Genomic DNA, 22,964 nt, shown 5'->3' on the forward strand with positions numbered 1-22,964 from the left:
CTAAACCCTGATCCGCGGGGCTGTGTCACTTCCTCACCAAACACAACTGGGTGTAAACTTTCCTTTGAGGCGGAGTGGAGCAGTGGATGTCAGGGCAGTACAACTCAGATCTACGCTGCTGTACATCAACAGAACGGCTCTGAAATAGGACTGTCATCTTCACGACACGACTTCACAAAAATATACTCCTTACAACAAGAAGACTGATCAAGCAGAACCAAACTGGGATTGTATAGTGAAAACAACCACATCGGCACAGAGGTTCAACCAACATAACGGGAGCAGTCTGCATAGTTTCTGCAGACAATATGCAGCGGTGGTGAATTCACTTTTTATGGACCTCGTTTTTTTAGCTTGCTTATTAGAACGGATGGCCTTTTGTTTACCTTGAGGACAACGTGTGCGTAAAACGTCTTTCCCCATAAAGTGGCCGCTTCGTGTTCTTGGATGGGTCTGTTCTTTAATTAAAGTAATCTCATATTTTCGTGTCAATTAACATAACCTCGAATATTCCTGATAATTTGGTTGAGATGAAGGACAACACGGGCTCCGAGTCCCACCCAGACGCACATTCTGGCGGGTTTTGAATACGAGTGTAATCACCGAGGAGCTTCGAGTGGCCGATCAGCAGCCAGACAATCAGGATCTTTTATGTTTCAAGATCAGCTGCAGCTCATGGCCATTGTCTCTTATGAATTGACCGATCTCACATTAAGCTCTTCACTTAGGGGATTTTCGATTTTCGATTATACGGCTATTGAAATTAGAATGTGCCATTCTGCCGGTGGCCCGGTGCCTTCTCGTGATTGACAGCTGAAATTGACACTCCACGCTCTGCCTCTCATCCAGAGGATCTCGAGCTCGCGCTAATTGCAGGTAATGCATCTTTTCACTGTGTTTGATTGCATAGGAAATATGAAGTAGCGCACAAGAGGGAGAATCGATCAGATTTTTTTCAAAATTATCTTTTGTTGCCAGCGTTTAAATGCAGGAGCCGCCGTCCCCCGGTGCGTGAGGCGGATATAGCCGCGGGTCGGAGGCACCATGCGTAACGCGGAGCGCAGCGCGCGGCTCCATCTCCTCTCCAGATAGGACCGAAGACCCGACATGGTGAGTCCGCAGTCACCGTCCGAGGGATCTGGCTGCCTTGTGATCTTATCGTCACTGTTGACTTTCTTCTACACTTCAGTGGATTCTATTTAAATGCAGACTATTTGGGTCATTCCTTCACACTGGCGTTACAGAAGCGACGCCACCCGGACTATACTGTTATTTGGTGTTATTTGGTATATTTTGTATTATCTGTTATTATCTGTATAATTTGTACAATTCGAACTAGATAGAACATAATAATTACAACATTATTAATAATACCAGGCCTATTACTAATATAACAATAATAATAATAACAACTTTAATAATTATACTTATGATAATAACAATGTCAATAATAAATAATACAAATATAAATGATATTCCTGTATATTATAAAAGTCCCAGTGATCCTAATCCCGCTGTGAATGAACTCCCAGTCCCACGCGGAGGTGAAGCGGGAGCGCAGCGCCTCGAGCCCGGCGGCGGCGCCGTGCGCGTGCTCTCCTCCGCCGGCCGCTCCGCCCTCGCGGCCATCGGAGAAGAACCAGTGCGCGAGCTGCGGGATGGATATCACCGACCGGTATCTACTCAAGGTAAAGTACACACTTCAGTAACACACACTTCAGTAACACACACTTCAGTAACACACACTGCAGTAACACACACTGCACGCGGACGGCTGTCTCATTGGTCCTCGTGTCGTTCCCCAGCTCCTGAATCACCGCCTCAGCGATTTAAATCATCTATTCCTGTAATTTGCACAGCATTTTTGCACTAGAATCCACCGTGGCTGGTACCACTAACACTTCTGCTAGCCTACTTATACTTTTTTTTAATTTTTTTTATTTCATCTCATTATTATTTATTTACTTAATCTTGTATTGTTAATGCTAGCGGCTGTTGAGGAACCGAGCCTACTCATTTTACTCTTGTGTAGGCCTACTTGTGTACAATAAGTATCCTAATAAAAGCAATTCTGATTCTGATTCTGATCAAACTCATAAAGTGCAGTTAAAACCCAAACACGTTTCTCTATTGGTTGTGCGCCGTGCAGTCCTTTGTAATCCATTGATAAAACGACGTTGTTTTGAACTGGTGTGTGTTGTTGTGTGTTCGTCAGGTGAACGACCTGCACTGGCACGCCGGCTGCCTGCAGTGCTCCGTGTGCAGTGCGTCCCTGCGGCAGAGCAGCAGCTGCTACATCAAGAACAAGGAGATCTTCTGCAAACTGGACTACTTCAGGTACTGCCCTTCGGTTTAGACACGGGTTGTCTTCCTCTCGTTTGGGCAGATTTACGGTCGACGAGATGGATTTTTCCCAACATTCGTTTCTGACGTTAAATTGCAACAAGAAAAACTAAAAAGTGCCTTTACAAAATACATTATAGATAATTGTACACATTTTAGCTAATTGGCCTGTAATGTTACAACAATAATGCTCTGGTCGAAGAGATGTTGTATCAGCCGATGGCAGGAGGCCTATTGTAGAGAGACCCTGCACATTAACAATACAAAAGAACCCATTAGTCCTCCGTTTAGTTTAGAACCATTAATGATGTCGGTTATATATATAGATTTATTCTAAACTTGTTGGTCAAAATACTTTTTTGCTGATTTGCTGAATGGACAGCGCAATAATCGAGCAACACAAAAAACGAAATAGGCCTACGCAATAGCCCAATAGTTCATAAATTATAGGCCTAGTCTTGACGTTGGACTAAATAAAGCCAAAAACATGATAATCTAATTTCTAATATCTAATCTTTTAAATCAAGTCTTCTTATTTTAATAGTTTTAAAGCCATTTATTCATTTACGGTGAGTCTTGTTATTAAGCTATTAAAATCAATCCTAGGCTTGGGCCGTTCCTCATGTCGGTGTTAGGCCTGTTTGTGGAGGGTTGACGAGAGGCCTTATTAGAAAAATGGTTCAATCGAGGCAAAATAATTCTGTATTTATTTTTGATTGTTCAGTTTAGGTTAGAATTGGTTCAGAAATCTCATTAAAAAGGGAGGCTAACGTATTCATTCAAATCGTGTTTCCAGCAAACAAAAGCGCTCTACGCTTTAAATCATAATTTCCTCTGAGGTTCCTAGTGAGCAGATTAACACGTGGGGCGAACTGACCACGGGCCAATGTTGATCGCGTGTCATCACTCGGGAATGTGATCAACACATACACAGAGAATTTTTTTTTCTCAATTCTAGTCAAACAAAAAAAGTTCCAAGTTTTGGTTTGGCTTGTTTTACACGAACCGATTAAAACATTTCTGCAATACTTACAGACAATATTTTAAACAGTAGCCTACATTTTTCTACAGTAGAATTACATTTTAAAAAATCACCCCTCTCATCACTCATTCATTCGGCCCTTTCATTTCCTGTTTTCAGTCCATTTGTGATTCAGTGAATTGTTTGAGAAGAAGTCAACCTCCCATCTGATGAAAGGACTCAACACCTTGTCGGAGCCTGACCCTAACCCCAGCGGGCGGTGTGTATCCCAGTAGGTTCGGCGCCCAGTGCGCCCAGTGTGGTCGCCAGGTGTTCGCCAGCGACTGGGTGCGGCGCGCGCGGGGCAGCGTGTACCACCTGGCGTGCTTCGCCTGCTTCTCGTGCAAGAGGCAGCTGTCCACGGGGGAGGAGTTCGGCCTCGTGGAGGGCAGGGTTCTGTGCCGCAGCCACTACGACATCATGCTGGAGAACCTCCGCAGGGCCGCCGAGAACGGTCCGTCAGGGTCACACACACACACACACACACACACACACACACACACACACACACACACACACACACACACACACACACACACACACACACACACACACACACACACACACACGTGTTAATATACAGTATATATATATATATCCTGATGGTGGAGAAACACAACTTCCACTACCGATATAGGATGGTGACCATCCTATATCGTGTGTGTGTGTGTGTGTGTGTGTGTGTGTGTGTGTGTGTGTGTGTGTGTGTGTGTGTATATACATACACTCATTTGAGAAATATTTAGATACAGATCCATTTATTGATTCTGGAGCAAAATTATTTGGCAATAAATTATTCCCAATGCATTTCTACTAAATGAGAGACTAAAGAGCAGCTTAAGTGTGAATCTATAATCAAGAATATATATAGCAAATTCATAATTATATTCCATTCCATTCTATTCCATTAAACTAAGATCAGCGAAGTGGAGCTTCTTTATCATGTGTAGGTTGTGCTCTCCACCAGATAAGAGCTCAGGGTGGTGAACCGTGCTATTCAGGTGCGTTCAGTGTTACGGTGTCACCTGCAGGCACCGGGCTGACCCTGGAGGGGGCGCTACCGTCCGACCAGGACGGCCAACCGAAGCCAGCCAAGCGGGCTCGGACCTCGTTCACCGCGGAGCAGCTTCAGGTAGAGCCACCACCATGGTCCTGTTTCTAGATGTCTTTGCATCTTCTAGAGCTTTCGGGTCATTCTGTGTGTCTGCCTGAATAATGTTCAGTATAATACACACACACACACACACACACACACACACACACACACACACACACACAAATATTATGATTATGCGTGTGTGTGTGTGTGTGTGTGTGTGTGTGTGTGTGTGTCCATTGTCTGTATGTATTTGTGTGTGTGTGTGTGTGTGTGTGTGTGTGTGTGTGTGTGTGTGTCCATTGTCTGTATGTGTGTGTGTGTGTGTGTGTGTGTGTGTGTGTGTGAGCTGTCTGTCCAACACTGAACAGAGTGAGCGGTGCAGAGCCCCCTCCTGTCTCCATGGCGACCCTCCTCAGCACCCCTCCCTGTGCTGCTGACTGACAGCGTGTCTCTGCAGGTGATGCAGAGCCAGTTCTCTCAGGACAACAACCCCGACGCCCAGACGCTGCAGAAGCTGGCCGAGATGACGGGGCTCAGCAGACGAGTCATTCAGGTACAGCAGGCGCTCCTCTGACCCTGTGAACATGACCCGGGTACGCTCAAGGTGACGGCCCTCTGTACCTCAGTGGGTCTAATGGGGTCGGGACCCCACCCGGGTCTGCCTGAGATTCATATTGGGGCAGCGGGAGAGTGAAGAGAGAGGACCCCTGTCCCCTCCTGCTCCTTAATGTCCATTGGCCATTTGCTTTGGATTAAAGTACATCCTAAATGACCAAAAATAGTGCTAACATAACTATTTCCACATTTGTCTGTCAGGCCGCAACTAACAATTATGTAAAAGTTTTTCCAGATTAATAAATTACTAATTTAGTCTATAAAATGCCATAATAATAATAAATGCCATCCCAAGTTACCAGTGTCTAAAGTGATGTTTTAAATGTCCTTGCTTCATCGGCAAGCAGCAAAGAAAAAAATTAAGCTTTCATTTTATAAAGATCCATGAAACAATGATTTTCATTTTGTGAAGCATTAAGCAGAAAATGTTTGTGTGTAAATATTTTCACTTTATAAACGACTTGACGATTTAATCGATCATCAAAGTTCAATAGTGCTATATTTATGTTTATATATTTCCTGTGGATGCTGGTCCTGACACCTGGTCCGATCGCCTCAGGTCTGGTTCCAGAACTGTCGGGCGCGGCACAAAAAGCACCCCCCTCAGAGCAGTGGCTACCCCCCCATGGGCCGCCCGGCCCCAGCCCTCCAGGACCAGCTGCACTACTCCTCCTTCTCTGGGCCCGACCGCCCCCACCTGCTGGCCCTGCATGGATACCTGGACAGTAGGTCTCACACCTCCACCCGCTGCAGTGACATCGCAGTTTATAGATTACAGGAATAATAAGAAGAACCATAACCCTCATAATAATGAAGACCAAAACGACTAAAGAGCGTGTAGACCCGGGATCAGTTTGAATATTTAACTATGTAGAATGTATTTATATAATATATATATATATTATATATATAGTATATAATGGGGTCAGGTAAGGTAAGGTTATTCTGCCACAATTTGCCGAAACATTTTATTTGTGTATATATATTCATTTATTTGATTCATTTTTTAGAAATAAAAGTGAAAAAAAAAGGGGTAATTTTGGGATCTGTTATTGAAAATATTCAATGTTGATGAATCAAAAGGCTGTGGAGGTCATGGGCAGAACAGCAGTCCTGTAAGGGGTTTTATTTTGGTTGATGTTGAATTCTGTGTGTAGCTACGATGCGTCCCACAGTCCTCGGGACAGACGGCTCTTTCTCCTGCATGTTGTGGAGCCTGTTCACTAGAGATGTGAAACGTGAGTGCTCTACTGTTGTGGTGGTTTGTGTCTTGTGTGTTGGCAGGTCATCCCTTCTCGGTGTTAACTGCCCCTAGCCACTTGGGCCACCCAGCCATGCCTCTTCCACAGCTTCCAGTCAGTCGCTGACCTCCACCCCCCTCCCCCACTTCTGCCCTCCGCCCGGTGCCCGGCGCTTCACCATGCTGTGGGGAAGATTCCCCGGGACATTCCATCTCAAAGCCCCCTGGCTCGTGAGACCCGTTCCCGGGACGGGAATGAAGCGATCCACACTCAAGAAGCTTACCGAATACCACGCTGGGAATAAAGCATCAATCTATTTAACATATCCTGGATTTGTCAAAAATAAGAGACTTCTGCACAGCCAGCTATTTGGTTCCATGATCCCACGACGAGATGGAAAAACTGATGCTGTGTCTGGCCTCAGTGTAGCCTGTGGACCAGCAACAAGAACAGGATCCATCTGTTGGTTGATGTAGCGCTCATCCTCGTCTCCTTTTAAGTGGACTAGACACATTGGACCGGCTGGATTTATTCACTCACATATTCCACATTCAAGGTATTCCAGTGAGCACTTTGGGTGTGAGGTTTGTTTCAGTCTTAAAGTGTAAACCTCAATATTTTTTTCTGTGTTGTGATGAATCAGTATTCAGTTTGTGATCCCTGTGATTGTATTGTCGTGCAAAAAATGAAAACTTCTTATTTATTTCGAAAGAACCTACACAAACAGCACTTTTAAATATATCTTGAAGTGGAATAATTAAATGGCTGGATGTTGTAAATACTCAACCGATTTAATAAAATATATTATCTGAATGGATGTAATCAAAAAGAGAGGGTTGATTATCAAAGACATGATGTGTATGTGTGTGGGTTGGGTTTGTGTGTGTTGGTTGGGTTGGTGTGTGTGTTTTTTCACAGTTTGACACAGTGTGTGTGTGCGTGCCTGCGTGTGTGTGTGTGTGTGTGTGTGTGTGTGTGTGTGTCTGTGTAAGTGAGTGAGAGAGCCTAACTATATCTCACTCCCTCACTCACATGCATGTGTGTGTAAATAGCAGCCAAACAAAGAAGAATATGCAGCGAGAGAGACGGGCCAAGAGTGAATAACACAACAAAGAGCATCTAAGCCAGGAGATCTATAGGTCAGCTTTAAGGGGCCGTCTAATAACTGATCATTATGAGCAGTATTGGTGATAAACCCACAGGTTGCCTCCAATTGACTCGCTGCACTTCACCACATAATCAATGGGGATGTGGTGGCCGCCATAAAGGAGGCTTCACTTAGCCGTGCTAAGCTATTGATTCGGTCATTTGGAGGCTTTCATGGGACCTTTTAACACACAGTACTCTCAGGTTTTAACAGTGATGGATGGCTCTCAAGTGCCCACTGGGTGTTTTTGTTAAAGCTCTACAAGTTGATTTTAGATAATCCCCCAAACCCTTGGTCAACATGGAGGGCCCTGTTGGTAGCAGACCCAGTGCTCTAGTCCTGTCCTTCACATATCACCTTGGAGCTGTGGTGGAATCTATGGGCTTCTACCTACATATAGTTATGTTATGATTAATGGGGTTGTTCTTGGGTTCAATTTCTTCCTCGTGTTTCATTTTGATCTAAACTCCAACTATCAATATTTTCTTTGCTGTCATTTAAGCAAGTTAAAACCTTGGACAAAAAAAAGTTTATGCTAATGTATATCCGTAAATATATATGTAATGAACATTAAATTATTTTTTATTTATCCAATGTTCAGTTTGTAAAACAGTCACATAAATCTTTGTCAAACCAACAGTGAGCAGACATTAGAATTGCAATTATAAATCTCATGATTTTAAATGCTATCTCACACCATTATCATCATGGAAATGTAATATGTGAAATATCATTATCTATTATACAATATAAACCGTTACAGATACCCAGCACCGATTATTGCTGGATAACGTATTTTAGGATTTGATCAAGGTTCTAAAGAATTCTCTGGTGTCGGGTTAGTGAGGCCGCTTGGACTGATGGGAACGTCGGCATCAGGGAGGAAACACAACAGAGAGTCACTGAGAAGAAGAAGAACCAGAAGAAGAAGAGGAAGAGGAAGAGGAGGGAGAAAAGGGATGTAAGAAAGAAAGTGAACACAGAGCTTCCATGTTCCCAGTGAAAACAACAGAAATCACAGAAAAAAACATTGAGAAACCAACACAATGGATCTTGATTAGAGATGAGTAGATCTTTGATTCTGCCAGGTGTGTGTGTGTGTGTGTGTGTGTGTGTGTGTGTGTGTGTGTGTCTGTGTGTGTGTGTGTATGTGTGTGTGTGTGTGTGTGTGTGTGTGTGTGTGTGTGTGTGTGTGTGTGTGTGAGAGTGTGTGTGAGTGTGGCGTGTGTGTGTGTGTGTGTGGCTTGATTGCCTGTGTGTATGAATACGCCTTTGACGACAGAACGATGAATATCTAAAATCATTTATAAAAGAAAATCAAAATATGTCTAATGATGACTAAGGATAATAAAGATGATACGTGGATCATAACGCCCGTAGTCTTTTCCAGTAGAGACAGACCGTGGAGGACTTTAAGAGGACTTTATGAGGAACATGTACTGTACTCTTTCCTCGTCATCTTACACTGAGACCCAGAATGGGTTCTAATCAAAACCTTTAATCACATCCCAGACGGAGATATGAACTGTAAGAACAAAGGGCGCGTTCATCACGCTGAAGACCACAGATGATTATCAGGCTGACATCTCGTTGGCCACCTGCCAAGGGAACACTATAAACGCAGATTTCTCCCCGATGCGTCTCCAGATAGGACCGCTCCAGGCAGCGTTTAGCCCTGTTTTTCCGCGCTGCCTGAGCGTCTCTGAGCGGTGAAGCCGCCCAGTTGTGTCATAATGTCAGCGTCTCCCGCTGAGTGGCAGGCTGAAGCGGTTGCAGATGAAAGCGGCCCCCCATGCTAATGAATAGCCCCTGATTGCAGAGGCTTTGTGCGTCGCTGGGCTAATGAGCGCACGCCGTGGAGCCCCTCATCTCTGCATACTCACATCACTATTCTCCTCTCACCCAACTGTCAACAAAAACCTGAAATACGGAACCTTCCTCTTCCTCGCGCTCCTCTTCCTCCTCAAGTTGATCTTAAATGGAAATGTTATTTTTTAGGGCTGCTCTGCTTCCCTTTGGAGTAGAAATCTGCATTGTTGTTGTAGGATACAGAATCCGGAAATGAGCCCAGAAGTATCACACAAAGACAACAAAACACATGGTGGCTATGATAACGGCCTACATGCAAACCTCTGACACTACTGTGGACTTCTCTGCCCTAGAATTTAAAAAGGAAACATAGAAGGCCCCTGTCTTCCCCAGCAGAGTAGCCGACATGTTAGGCCCAAGTGCAGTTTGACCCGACCATCAAACAGTCTAGGCCAAATTGATTTCTTTCAAGATTCAATCAACTACAATAAATCCTAATTATCGGCCTGTATTTGTAACATTGTGAGCACCTTGCGGCCCCTGGTCACATCCCAGCCCTTTGCAGAACGACTGTCGTGGATTAAAACATGCATAGGAAGACACCAAGACTACAACCACTTGTACTGTGAACCACATTGTGTGGGCCTACCCCAATGACATGTTATTGTTTTACTTATGTCTGTTCGGAATTCAGAACGATCTTGCAAATATTTAGTTTGAATTGGTGAAACAGCGCAGGAAACAGGCCGCGAGGAAAACAAAGGGAAAATAAAGACAATAACGAATCACCACGGGCCATATAAGTCACATAGGAGTGCTCACGAAGTATGTTTGTTTTGGGAAAGTTTTACAACACTTCAGAATTATTTATAATCTAACCTGGAGGCGTCCCCACATACTGAAGTGCAGCGTATGAACCGCCGGTTAGGACAGATCTCCATCTGGCAGTGTCTCCATACTGCTCCTTCTGTACTGTCGTTGGTTAGTGACAGGCTCAGGGATCGTGAATACGTCAACCAATACGTCATTCAATCAAGGAATCACATCAGAAAATAACCTTTTGATCTGGCGGCCGAGGAGTGTGAGTGTGAAGGATCCGTCAACCCCACTCAATAGACGCTTCAGCGGGTCGCGTTCGGGTTGGTTCGGCCTCCAGCGGGTCGGGTTCGGGTTGGTTCGGCCTCCAGCGGGTCGGGTTCGGGTTGGTTCGGCCTCCAGCGGGTCGGGTTCGGGTCGGGTTTGGCCTGCAGACGTCCAACGCTTTGTTTTTGTTTTTTGCACAGGACAAAATGTGGTTTATTGTCGATATTGGAGTGGCCTAGTTCTAAAGGCTCAATGTCCCACTACATAACTCGGGGTTTGGATATTGTAAATCGTCTGTGGATAAGAACCTTGATTTCGTTTATCGTAGCACACGGTTGTGCCTCTCGATCGATTTAGTCGATTTAATTAACATTGTATAGGATTTAACCAAGTGGAAGAACATTATCTCATTATGCTCACATGATGGCGCTATAACCTTACAGTATAGTGTGTGTGTGTGTGTGTGTGTGTGTGTGTGTGTGTGTGTGTGTGTGTGTGTGTGTGTGTGTGTGTGTGTGTGTGTGTGTGTGCATTATGATTTCTGTGGAAATATGTCTGTGTGTGAGTCTGAACGTGTTAGTATGTTTGTGCATGTTTGAGTGTGCACATTTCTGTGTGTCTGAATGAATGTGTGTGTGTGTGTGTGTGTGTGTGTGTGTGTGTGTGTGTGTGTGTGTGTGTGTGTGAGCACATGTTTGCATGTGAGTGTGTTGGTACAGGTGTGTGTGTGTGTGTGTGTGTGTGTGTGTGTGTGTGTGTGTGTGTGTGTGTGTGTGTGTGAGTGCGTTGGTATAGCTGTGTGTGTGTGTGTGTGTGTGTGTGTGTGTGTGTGTGTGTGTGTGTGTGAGTGCGTTCGTACAGCTGTGTGTGTGTGTGTGTGTGTGTGAGTGCGTTCGTACAGCTGTGTGTGTGTGTGTGTGTGTGTGTGTGTGTGTGTGTGAGTGCATTGGTACAGCTGTGCGTGTGTGTGTGTGTGTGTGTGTGTGTGTGTGTGTGTAAACATAAAGCAGTGCTCCCAGTCCGGCGACGCCCCCCTTTGTGGCTCCAGGTCTGGCGTTGCAGCGCATTGTTCCCTCACTGGGAGGAGGAGAGGCTCCTCATGGCTTCCATTCATCGCTCCAGGCTTTATTGGGAAGCTCTTGGATACGTTCTGTATGCTGTAATAGTTTTATTTTCATTACCGCAATGCTTTCATCAACTTCCTATTACAACACTCAATCCAATTGTCAATATTCTACAGTCTTATACAAACATTACAATGTTTTAAAGGTCCCATGGCATGCTACTTTATGGATGCTTATATATAGGTGTTAGTGGGCCCCTAATACAGTATTTGAAGATGTTCAAGAAATTTAGCCTTGGTGCAGAGTTACAGCCACTACGAGCCAGTCCCACAATGAGCTCTCCACAAACGTGCCGTTTTTTTGGGGCGGGTAAAGGTGGAGGGTGGGGGTGTGGCCCTGAGCAGCTTGCGGCCACGGTACCATGCGCTAGTGTTTACAGTGGAACACTGAACACTCCGGGTGCTCCAGCGGGAGTCCTGGAGCTCTATATCTAAATAATATCATATTATATTTAGATATCTATATTATATAATATATATTATCATGGTCAAAAGCTGTTTGTGCCTCCAGATGATATTATGAATCTCAAACGACTGCGTCGGGTTCTCAGATGCCTCTGGTTCTTCCACTTCCACGTCAATATTAAGTACAGACTGAACCGCGAAATGGAGGAAAAAGGGATTGTTGCCAGCGATTGTTGCCCAGGGTTGTCTCCCGCTGGAGCCCTGCTGCCCGCTGCCGCGGTAGCAGGGCTCCAGCGGGAGACAACCCCGGGCAACGGGCAACGGGCAGCGGGCAGCGTTCAGTGGGGCTCCGGTGGACAATCCTGGGCAACAATCCTTTTCTCCTCAATGTCGCGGTTCCCAATTCCTTCTCAAACATGGCCAAGAGAACCCCCACTACGAATCTCGTTGTGGTCTTGTCTAGTCTTTTCACCAAAAGGGAGCTTTATGCAAGCTTGCATTATTGTGTTGCGTGTTATGCACCATAACACCAACAGCAGAACGGTTATCCAAATAACAAAGAACACTTGCGTTACAGTGTGTGTATTCACACACACACACACACACACACACACACACACACACACACACACACACACACACACACACACATACACACACGTGACGTGTGACCGAGAAGCTGCCCCATATGACGACATATGGGGCCAGATCCCAAATCTGCACGTTTGAGCATTCATTTTTTCAAAGGCGGAGCAAGATACCTACTGCTCATTTTACATCAAAGCAATTTTTAGCTACTGGGGGACCCAGCTAATGTTAGAAAACCTCATAAAGTGAAAATGTCATGCCATGGCACCTTTAAAAGTTCAACTTTTTATACATTCCTAGTTTCAAGTTGGACGTTTATGACGTATCAAATGCTCTCATTCCACATTTCTCCAACAGTGCATACAAACAGCAACACAATCACATTCTCATTTCTTTCATTCTGGTTTTCTTTTTTTTCCTCTTGGCTAGTGTTACATCCTGCGGCCCTCTGTGTGCGCCTGACTCCACCCCACAGATAAGTGCTGGTGTGTACAGCTGAGCCAGCAGTCTCTTGTAGCCTTGCACCTGAAACTCCCAGGGCCGGCAGACGCACACCTCCAGCAACACAACTCAGGTCAGTATTGGTGTTGTTTTCTCTTTTTATATTCTGTCTTATGTGGATTTATTTATGATTGTTTTGGAATTTGAGTTTCTGTAATATCTAAACTGAGTGTGGGATAGACATTTTTATGCAGTGCAAGACTTCAGAGTTTGCGTGTTTTTGAGTCATGTATTTTTACCAACAACAATGCTGTGGTCAGTGTAACTAAAAGTTGCTAAAAGTAACTGCAGTTACTTCTCCCCAATATTTAAACTTTGACTAAAAGTAAACCATCATGTTTAATGTTTTATTCCGCCCACATCGTACTTACTGTCCTCACTCCCATGGTATCCCTCAGCTCCAGACAGATCCCAGTACTCCCAGTACTCCCAGTACTCCCATCGTATCCCTCAGCTCCAGACAGATCCCAGTACTCCCAGTACTCCCAGTACTCCCATCGTATCCCTCAGCCCCGGACAGATCCCAGTACTCCCAGTGCTCCCAGTACTCCAAGCGTACCCCTCAGCCCCTGACCCATCATGGCCATGTCGGTGCGGTGCTTCTCGCTCCGCCAGCCCTCCTTCTCCAGCCTCTCGGTGCGGGACAGCGGGCGCAGTGGGCGGGCCAAACCACCGCTGCACACCGCCATGTCCGCGCTGGGCGTCAGCAGCAGCGGCCTGGCCCGCTCCGTCTCCCTGGGCAACGGCCTCAACGCGCTGGGCCCCAGCTTCTCGGTGATGGGCGGCAGCAGCCTGGGTCTGGGCACCAGCGACAAGGAGACCATGCAGGGGCTGAACGACCGGCTGGCCATCTACCTGGACAAGGTGCGCACCCTGGAGCACTCCAACGCCGAGCTGGAGGCCCGCATCAAGACGCTGATGCTGGAGAAGTCGCCCAAAGGCCACGACATGGAGGGCATGATGGCCCAGGCACACAGCATCGGCCTGGAGGTCAGTGTGTAGGACAGCAGGGTGACGTTTCAGATTACTGCTCTGGTCCAGCAGGACAGCAGGACAGCAGGGTGACGTTTCAGATTACTGCTCTGGTCCAGCAGGAAAAGCAGGACAGCAGGGTGACGTTTCAGATTACTGCTCTGGTCCAGCAGGACAGCAGGACAGCAGGGTGACGTTTCAGATTACTGCTCTGGTCCACAACCAAAGTTTTGACCTGTTGGCTAATCTGCTGTTTATGAATTCATCAAAAGCCTTATCTCGTTAACTGGAATGAGCTTTTCATGTAGCATTCAGTGCCGTCTGTCAAATCGTGTCTTGGTTTCTTAGGCTCCAATTTCTATATTTACAATCTATTTATTTAATTTTATTTATTTTATTTTTTTCACTGTGCTGACATAGCAGAGAAAATGCCCTCTATGTGCAAACTGACCTGACAATGAAGCTCTTTCTGACTGTGCTCTTGAGCAACGTGTCCGCGTGTCCCGCTTGCAGGTGAGGAAGAGGACCCTGGAGAACGCCCGCATCATGCTGGAGATCGACAACGCCAAGCTGGCAGCCGACGATTTCAGGGTCAAGTGAGTGTTGGGGCCGCCTCTCTTCGTCCTCCTTCACAGCGCCGTGTCAGACGCTGGCCCTGGATGAAGGACCTTTGTGTCAGGCTGGAGGCGAGTGAGAGCCCCCTTCCCACACTCCCTGTGCGGCTGTGAGATACGGGGAGGAACTGAGGTACGGCCGCCGCGGGTTAGCGTAGCGCCTGTCAGACCGCTCAGGGTCAGGAAGATGTATTTGTTTCTCCCTGTTGACACAGGGATGTTTAAGAGAAGGCACCGGAACACACGACCGGAATCATGTTCATCTAGTCCATCGTGTATTTCACAAAGGGCCGATGGTATGTTCCCGGCATGCTGTGGATGAATGCTAGTGCAAAGATCAGACGGAGCTGTTTGCGTGCGTGGGAGAGAGGGCTGAGGAGTGCGCTGTGGAGAGTGTGTGTGTGTGTGTGTGTGTGTGTGTGTGTCCCTGGTCACACATTCTTCGCTGTTGTCTTTGCCAGCACTACTACTACTCAAAGGTTGCTTGCTGTGCTCCTTAATATAAACTCACTTCTGGTTCCTGCTGTTATTTCCCTTGTTAAGCACGCTGTATATCATTGCTGTATATCACCAAAAGCATGCTGTATATAAAGTGTGCTGGGGTTTCATGCGCTGTCTCCCTCTCACAGTCTCTTACACTACACTAGGCTCAGAAGGTACAGCAGGTTGTCTGGTTGCTGGTTTGTTCCACGTAGTGTCAAGATTCCCCCAGAGCAAGAAACCTCACCCAACCTGCTCCCAACGAGCCGGCTATTGCCCGCGCCATGGGTGTATGTATGTGTGTATGAACGGGTGAAAACGTGAGGCTCTAATTGTACAGCGTGTGAGGGGCTGAAGGCTGGGAGAGCGCTCTATAAACACAGTCCGTTCACCACAGCTCTGCTCCGGGTTTAAGGTGGGAGGCAGAGGCCACCCTGTGCCAGTCGGTGGAGAGGGACTGCCTGGCCCTGCGGAGGGCCAAGGCCGACCACGACCAGATGATCGCCACGCTGAGAGGAGACCTGGACAGCCTGAGGGAGGAGCTCTACTTCCTGAAGAAGAACCACGACGAGGTGAGGTACCCCCTGGGCAGATCGTCACCTTAAGAGAGGAGATATGATGATAGATATCCATGAGGTGTTACAGCAGCCAATACAAAAGCGAGCCACAGAATATCAGATTGTTACATGACAAAAAAAAAAAAAGGTCTTTAAAACAGAATGCTTCCAGAGGGCTTCAGACTGTTATGGATACAGAAAGTGTCTGTGGTCATTGTTCTGGAAGAAAGGAACTGACAGGATGAGCGTCTTTGTTCCTCTCTGTGGAGATGGAATGGGTCCGCACTGTCCTGAAACATGATCCTGTGTGTAGGACCACGCCTTGTCCACTATTCTTTGTGTTTTCAGATACCATGATAACACACACTACACTACAGAACAGGACTAGAATCATTAGAACATACTAGACATACTGTTTGCTAAGACACACACACACACACGCTCACACACACACACACACACACACACACACAGACACACATATGTGTGTCTGTGTGTGTGTGTAGCTTCTGTGTGTCTGTGTGTGTGTGTGTGTGTGTGTGTGTGTGTGAGCGTGTGTGTGTGTGTGTCTTAGCAAACAGTATGTCTAGTATGTTCTAATGATTCTAGTCCTGTTCTGTAGTGTAGTCTGGCCTGTATGTTCTATCGTATTCTAGTCTAGTCTAGTCTTTTCTGTAGTCTAGTCTTGTCTACTCTGTATGTTCTATTAGTTCTTCATTAGTGTAGTCTAGTGTCGTCCATCCTGTAGTCTGCTCTGTATGTTCTACTGTATTCTAGTCTAGTGTCATCCATCCTGTAGTCTGGCCTGTATGTTCTACTGTATTCTAGTCTAGTGTCATCCATCCTGTAGTCTGGCCTGTATGTTCTACTGTATTCTAGTCTAGTGCCGTCCATCCTGTAGTCTGCTCTGTATGTTCTACTGTATTCTAGTCTAGTGCCGTCCATCCTGTAGTCTGCTCTGTATGTTCTACTGTATTCAGTCCTTATGTGAACCATTCGCCCGTTGGCTGCCCGGTGCAGGAGGTGGGGGCTCTGAGGGCCCGTCTGGCCACGGAGCAGGTGAGTGTGGAGGTGGACGCGGTGCATGGGCCCGACCTGGGGGCCCTGATGGCGGAGCTGAGGGTCCAGTATGAGGCCATCGCCCGGAAGAACAAGGAGGAGGCAGAGAACTGGTACCTCAAGAAGGTCAGTCTCTCTTTACCTACAGGATGTATTCCTGAGCGACATCCAACATGGACTCAGTGTGTGTGTGCGTGTGTGCGTGTGTGTGTGTGTGTGTGTGTGCGTGCGTGCGTGCGTGCGTGTGTGTGTGTGTGTGTGTGTCTCCAGCTGGAGGCGGTGCAGTCTGAGGTGAAGCAGAGCAACGAGGCGCTGCGCTGCGCCCAGGGGGAGCTCAGCGATAGGCGGCGCTGCCTGCAGGCCCTGGAGGGGGAGCTGGAGAGCCTCCGCAAACAGGTACCAGAGCCAGCTCCTAACAGGTACCAGAGCCAGCTCCTAACAGGTACCAGAGCCAGCTCCTAACAGGTACCAGAGCCAGCTCCTAACAGGTACCAGAGCCAGCTCCTAACAGGTACCACAGAGCCAGCTCCTAACAGGTACCACAGAGCCAGCTCCTAACAGGTACCACAGAGCCAGCTCCTAACAGGTACCACAGAGCCAGCTCCTAACTAAATGGAGTCTAAATGGAGTAAACAATGTACACATATACACCATTTAAAAAACATGGTTGGAAACAAATAAAGTGAAGAGTTAAACAAATAGCAAAAATTGAGATAAAATATAGAATAGCTGAGCTGTTAAAGCTGATAAAGAAATGGTTGTTTAAATCAGTGTTACAGTCAAGTGTGCATGTGTGTGTGTCATCACTTGCAGTTACCAGGAAAAGTGTCATTGACGTTATTTTACATCTAGCTAATCGAGATGAGCTTGTACGTTTGGACTCCTTGGAGTCTCCTTCATATAACATATCGTTTGTGTAGATAGCATGACATGAAAAAGATAGTTTACGTTAGCATTTAGCTTCTACCTGAAGTACATCAGATATGTAAGAAGCAACTAGCCTCTAGCCATATAAACGGGGGTCCCCACACACAAGCGCCTGATATATAACAATCATATTTCCAATCTATTAATAATTTAAGTGCCAGTGAAACAAGAAATACCATAACAGTTTAAGCTCAGCATTGTGTTTCTAGGTTTTGTTGCGCTCCGTGACATCCGAAATGGTTTGTTTTTGTGATAGCCACAAGTATGGCTATCACAAAACGTCATCACGCTCTCGCCTCAATGGAAGACCAACTGAGAATAATCAAAGCGGGTATGAAATTAAACTATTGATTCTGAAAAAAGTATAAATGATTTTGTTTGATATACCATCAAGATCAAAGTGTGTTGATTTGTTAAATATTTCAACGAAGGTCAACGGTTAAAAATTTACCGTATCGTAACTTAAAAATTTTAAGTTACGAATTCTGAAGTAGTTGATGTGCCATTGACTTCCATTGTAAAAAAAATATTTGAAAAGTAGAATATCTTAAAAAGGTGAAAATATTTTAAAAATATGAATGGTAGCATGCAATTCCAAGCTGATATGAACATTTTTAAATTGGAATGGAACCTCTTGGAGAAAAATTGTGGAAGGAGATGGGTCCCAAAATCTGTAGAGAATAAGAAAGAAAGAAAGAAAGAAAGAAAGAAAGAAGCCGAAGAAGAGTATAGTTAAGTGCTGCATGCAGCACTCCCCTAATAAAGAAAGGCAACAGAAGGGAAATGAAGGGGGTATAGTCAGCGGGTTTGGATGGAGTCGGAAGTACTCAATTTGTAATTCCATTTGTGAAAGAATTTAACATTGTTGTCTTTCACTGAGAATCTGATATTTTCCATCTGAAGACAAGACATAACATTTCCAAGCCACAGAAAAATAGATGGAGCCTTAGGAGATTTCCATGAAAATAGAATACATCGTCTTGCCAGAAGAGGGGTGAAGGCTAATACATAAGATTGTATCTGAGTCATCTTGGAAGAATCAATTGTGAGCCCAAATATTGCTACCGAGAAGCACATCTTTATATAAATTATAAGAACTTTAATAAGATTGTAAAATATTCACTCCAAAATTTGTGTAGATTGGGACAAAAGAAAAACATATGGCTCAGGTTACAGGAGGAAGTGTGACATCTGTCACATTGGTCTGCAATGTTTTGGAAGATTTCAGATAGTCTGGATTTTGAAAAATGAACTCTGTGTAATACCTTGAATTGTATACGTTCTAGCCTTGCACAAGGTGTATTTGAGCGTATTCTGTTCACAGCTTTATCCCTCCATCGATTTGTGAAATCCACCCCAAGCTCCAGTTCCCAAACAGTTCTTGTTTTGACAACCAAATGACATTCAAAAGACACAAGTTGTTCATGAATCAATGATGTGAGTGATTTCTGATGGCATTTCAGAGTCAGACATCCCATGGCATGTTAGCGAGGAGAGAGGATAGCATGGAAAGAAGAGTAGGAACAGTGTCTAACTTGAAAGTAGTGAAACAAGAGGCAAATTAAAATGAGAGGATATATTTGAAAAGCTAGAGAAAGAGGCATCTCTGTAGAGGTCTCTAAAAACCTTAATACCTTGACTCTGCCACTGCATGTAAGTGGCACGGATGAGTGGTGGGGGAAATAGATGGTTATTTACTAAAGGGATCAGGGTGGAGGCTTGCTTCAATATAAAATTATGTCTGATGAAGGGTAGACAGTGCCACAGGATTATTGTTGAAACGAGAAGCGTTGATTGGTAGGGAGGAGGTCAGTAGGGGGAGATGAGGAACATGATCGAGCCTCCAACCTACACCATAACAAACTCAGAGATTGAAGCCAATAGGTCAATTTGTGAATATGTGCCGACCAATGGTAGAGCAGAAAATTGGGTAAGGCAAGTCCACCACTGAATTTACATTTTTGCAATAATGATTTTCTGACCCTGGGCGGCTTCCCACCCCATACAGAAGTGGTAATCATTTAAACAGATTGAAAAAGAAAGGGAAAAATATCGAGGCAGGACATTCATTTTTACAGCATTAATTCTACTGGACGATGTCATTTAAACCAAAGAGAAATATAACTAAGTAACTAACTATAACTAAGTATTTCTCCGTAAAGACGGACTCATTGCAAAAAGAAAACAGATCTAGCTGTAGAAACGTTGTAGTACATATCAAGGCCTCTGTGTGGCGCTGTTCTCCACCAAAAAAAGAAGAAGAAGAGGCGGAGCATGCATATCAAGCCTGCATGCTGTGTACTAGTGGTGGATTTCATGATTCGTTTGAATGAATCAGTTTGTGTCGGTCAGTTCACCAAGAAGAGTCGTTCATTCGTTCGTTCGTTTGTTCGCATTTCCGGTAGCGGTGAATCATGATTCTCAGTCACTGAGTCTGTCAGACTCGGCTCCTCCCTCGTTCTCGTTCAAATGAATCGCGAATGCACATTCGCAAATGCCGAGTCGGTCAGACTCGGCTCCTCCCTCGTTCTCGTTCAAACGAATCGCGAATGCACGTTCTCAGCCGAGTCGATCAGACTCAGCTCCCCCTTCGTTCTCATTCTCAAACGAATCACGATCGTGCAATGGTGCAAACGAAATCAACACAACATTAACTAATTAAAAATTAAAGTTCCATTTAGCTGAGGAGTGCTTCATGTTCGGAATTGGGATGTTGTTGCCCGGCTGACTCTCGTGACTTCTCAGTCCTCGAGTCTTCACCGCTAAACACAGTCAGTGAACGAACGGCGACTTGTGAGTCAGTGCGACTCAGCGACTAGTGGGTGGAGCTGGGAGTCGAGTCTCGGCGAACGAACGAGACGAACGATGACGAACGAGAGTGGCGAATCAGTTCGGTTCATTCGTTTTAAAGAGTCGTTCGTTCTAACTGATTCGTTCGCGAACGAGCCACCACTACTGTGTACAAACATACATTCCAGGAGGAGAAAGCAGTTATTAAACCTTGTCGATTGAGCAGAAAATACTATTTAACGTACAGTTAGTAATTCAATTTACCATGGGGCTGTATTTAAAGTTACAAAAATAATACAAATCAAACAAAACAAATTAGACGGAAATCTAACGTTGCCATCTGGTTGCCACCCTGGGACCTGGTTTCAAAAAAGTGTGTTTGCAGGCACCGAAACGCCGGGTCCATCTGGACGGTCGGCCCAAACGCACAAGACTTCATTGCTTTATTGTGGCTCGGTACATTGATGAGCTCTCGGGTCAATACATGAACGTATTGCCTTGGAGCAGGAGTGTGAGTGATGTATTGCCAGAACATGTCAGCGGTATCTATGGTTGCTTGAACAGTGGAGGAGCCTTTGTTGGTTCAACAAAGGCTTTGTGGTCGGTTGAGAGCTGAGCCTGCCTGGATGTCAGTCTTTGACTTTCTTGTTTTTATGTTGTTAAGTAATATAGCTTTACGCTTTTTGCTCCTGTTACTGTCTTACAGCTGTTCTCTGTATGGACTCCTTCCTACATTTATTGTTCAAATTGAATGTTAGAATATATGACTGAAGATGATAACTAGTTAAATATATGCAAACACTGTTGTTTTTTGTTTATTATCAACTGCACAAGGAACCTGCATTATGTTAATAAAATAAAAACACACACATTCAAATCAAGATTACATTAAACATACTGTTTAGCTAAATGAAATATTCACCATAGAACATTAATAATAATATGGATTTTTTGTATTAACATATATTTTTTAAAGACTCAAAACACTGTACCATCAGTTAAAAGCAACAATAACATACAGTAAAGTACATTCCACAACCTTACACTATAGGAATGTGGCCCCATGTCGTCTTCAGGTGAACGTTCTGGAGGGGAACCTGGGGGAGACGGGCCACAAGTATGCGGTGGAGATGGAGCGGCTGCAGGCCACCCTGAGCCAGCTGGAAGACGAGCTGTCTCAGCTCCGGCTGGACATGCAGCGCAACAAGACCGAGTACGAGCAGCTGCTGCGCATCAAGCAGACCCTGGAGATGGAGATCGCCACCTACAGGCGGCTGCTGGAAGGGGAGGAGATGTGAGTGGAGATGTGGGTGTGCGTGAGTCGGTGCGGGGTTGTAGCCTATGTGTGTGTGTTTGTTGTGGACAGTGGATCTGTGTATAAATTAGATTGCTATGGATCCCCATTTAAATGTATAATATACGAATCATTAAGTTTGTTTGTTCAATGTGTTAGTCCATTGTCTGATATTAAATATTTTGTGTCACCACACAGCATTAAAGAGACGGCTCCACCTCCTAAGAGTAAGTTAGCGTTTCATGATTTGTAGCCTACTTTACTTTTAAATTATCATTTACTTTACAAATATCATTTAAAAAGTTCATCTTCTGCATTCTTCAAAATGGAGATTAATTATATTATTAGATTTATTATGAGACCTTTTTCCTGCTTGCACATTTCGTACTAAATTCCACCGACAAAAAGCAATAGTTCACCTGTTCAGATGAAACTGAACTGGGCACACATGCAACATATTATATGGCAGCACACAGAGAGAATGGATGTGCTGCTACTGTAACCCGAACGAGGCGGTTTACCCCTTGTCCATGTGATATTGTATTTACAGAAGAGCCTGAAGTAAGGACCAGGAAGATCGTTAAAGTTGTCACTCAGACGATGATTAACGGGAAAGTGGTGGATGAGTCCAGCGAAGTGGAGCAGATTGAGGAGCGTAAGAATTGAGGCTTCTAGAGAGGAGAGGAAACACCTCCTTTGATTCCTGTAAATGTGTGTGGAAGCAACACAACTATACGCTTCTAGCCTTTTTAGTAAAAGTAAAACATTTTAAAGGTGTTGGAAGAGATTGAAGGATTTTATGCAATACTTCTAAATTGTTAACTATTAAGACTAGATTATTATTGGAAACTACCTTATTATAAAAAAAAATGTAGACTGTTAAATATAAATTTGAATGTGTACATTAACACATGTATTTTTGTTTTTCATCAAAACGAAATACCCCTCTGTAAGTATAATATACCATTCTTCAGAATAAACTTTGAAAACTATAGCGTGGAATCTCAATTTGCATTCGTAGTCTTTGTGTCTTAAAGCCTTCAGTTATCAAGATTACAGGTTTTTTTTTAAAACTAGGTGGGGTTTGTTCCATCCTACTGAGAAAAGTTTACCGATACGCAGCTCGGTGGTGGAAGATAATAGGGGGGGAACTACGCTGTTAACAATTAAAGCACCGGGAGACATGAAACTACAAGAAGTAGGCTAAAGTCTGGCCTATATAGCCTACAATAGGTCTCAGATGACAACCCTTTGTGGATGTATGTATTTGTGGGTATGGATGGCCTGTAGGCCTAT

At 44.9% G+C, this 22,964-nt stretch overlaps 2 protein-coding genes across 2 annotated transcripts; both read left to right on the forward strand.

Moving 5' to 3' along the window:
• Nucleotides 1-1,520: 1,520 nt before the first annotated feature.
• On the forward strand, nt 1,521-6,445 carry lhx6b (LIM homeobox 6b; the record flags this gene model as incomplete). The annotated part of the gene is made up of 7 exons (XM_084468921.1): nt 1,521-1,688; nt 2,216-2,337; nt 3,598-3,818; nt 4,396-4,496; nt 4,921-5,016; nt 5,638-5,803; nt 6,363-6,445. 7 exons carry the CDS (start codon nt 1,521-1,523, stop codon nt 6,443-6,445), a joined length of 957 nt encoding a protein of 318 aa, XP_084325047.1.
• Nucleotides 6,446-13,554: 7,109 nt separating this feature from the next.
• On the forward strand, nt 13,555-22,334 carry krt1-c5 (keratin, type 1, gene c5; the record flags this gene model as incomplete). Its single annotated transcript, XM_084467825.1, has 8 exons — nt 13,555-13,965; nt 14,461-14,543; nt 15,457-15,613; nt 16,619-16,783; nt 16,928-17,053; nt 21,451-21,668; nt 21,867-21,895; nt 22,219-22,334. 8 exons carry the CDS (start codon nt 13,555-13,557, stop codon nt 22,332-22,334), a joined length of 1,305 nt encoding a protein of 434 aa, XP_084323951.1.
• Nucleotides 22,335-22,964: the final 630 nt, after the last annotated feature.

Source organism: Micromesistius poutassou, assembly GCF_964030765.1.
Source record: "Micromesistius poutassou genome assembly, chromosome: 5".
NCBI classification, from domain to species: Eukaryota; Metazoa; Chordata; class Actinopteri; order Gadiformes; family Gadidae; genus Micromesistius; species Micromesistius poutassou.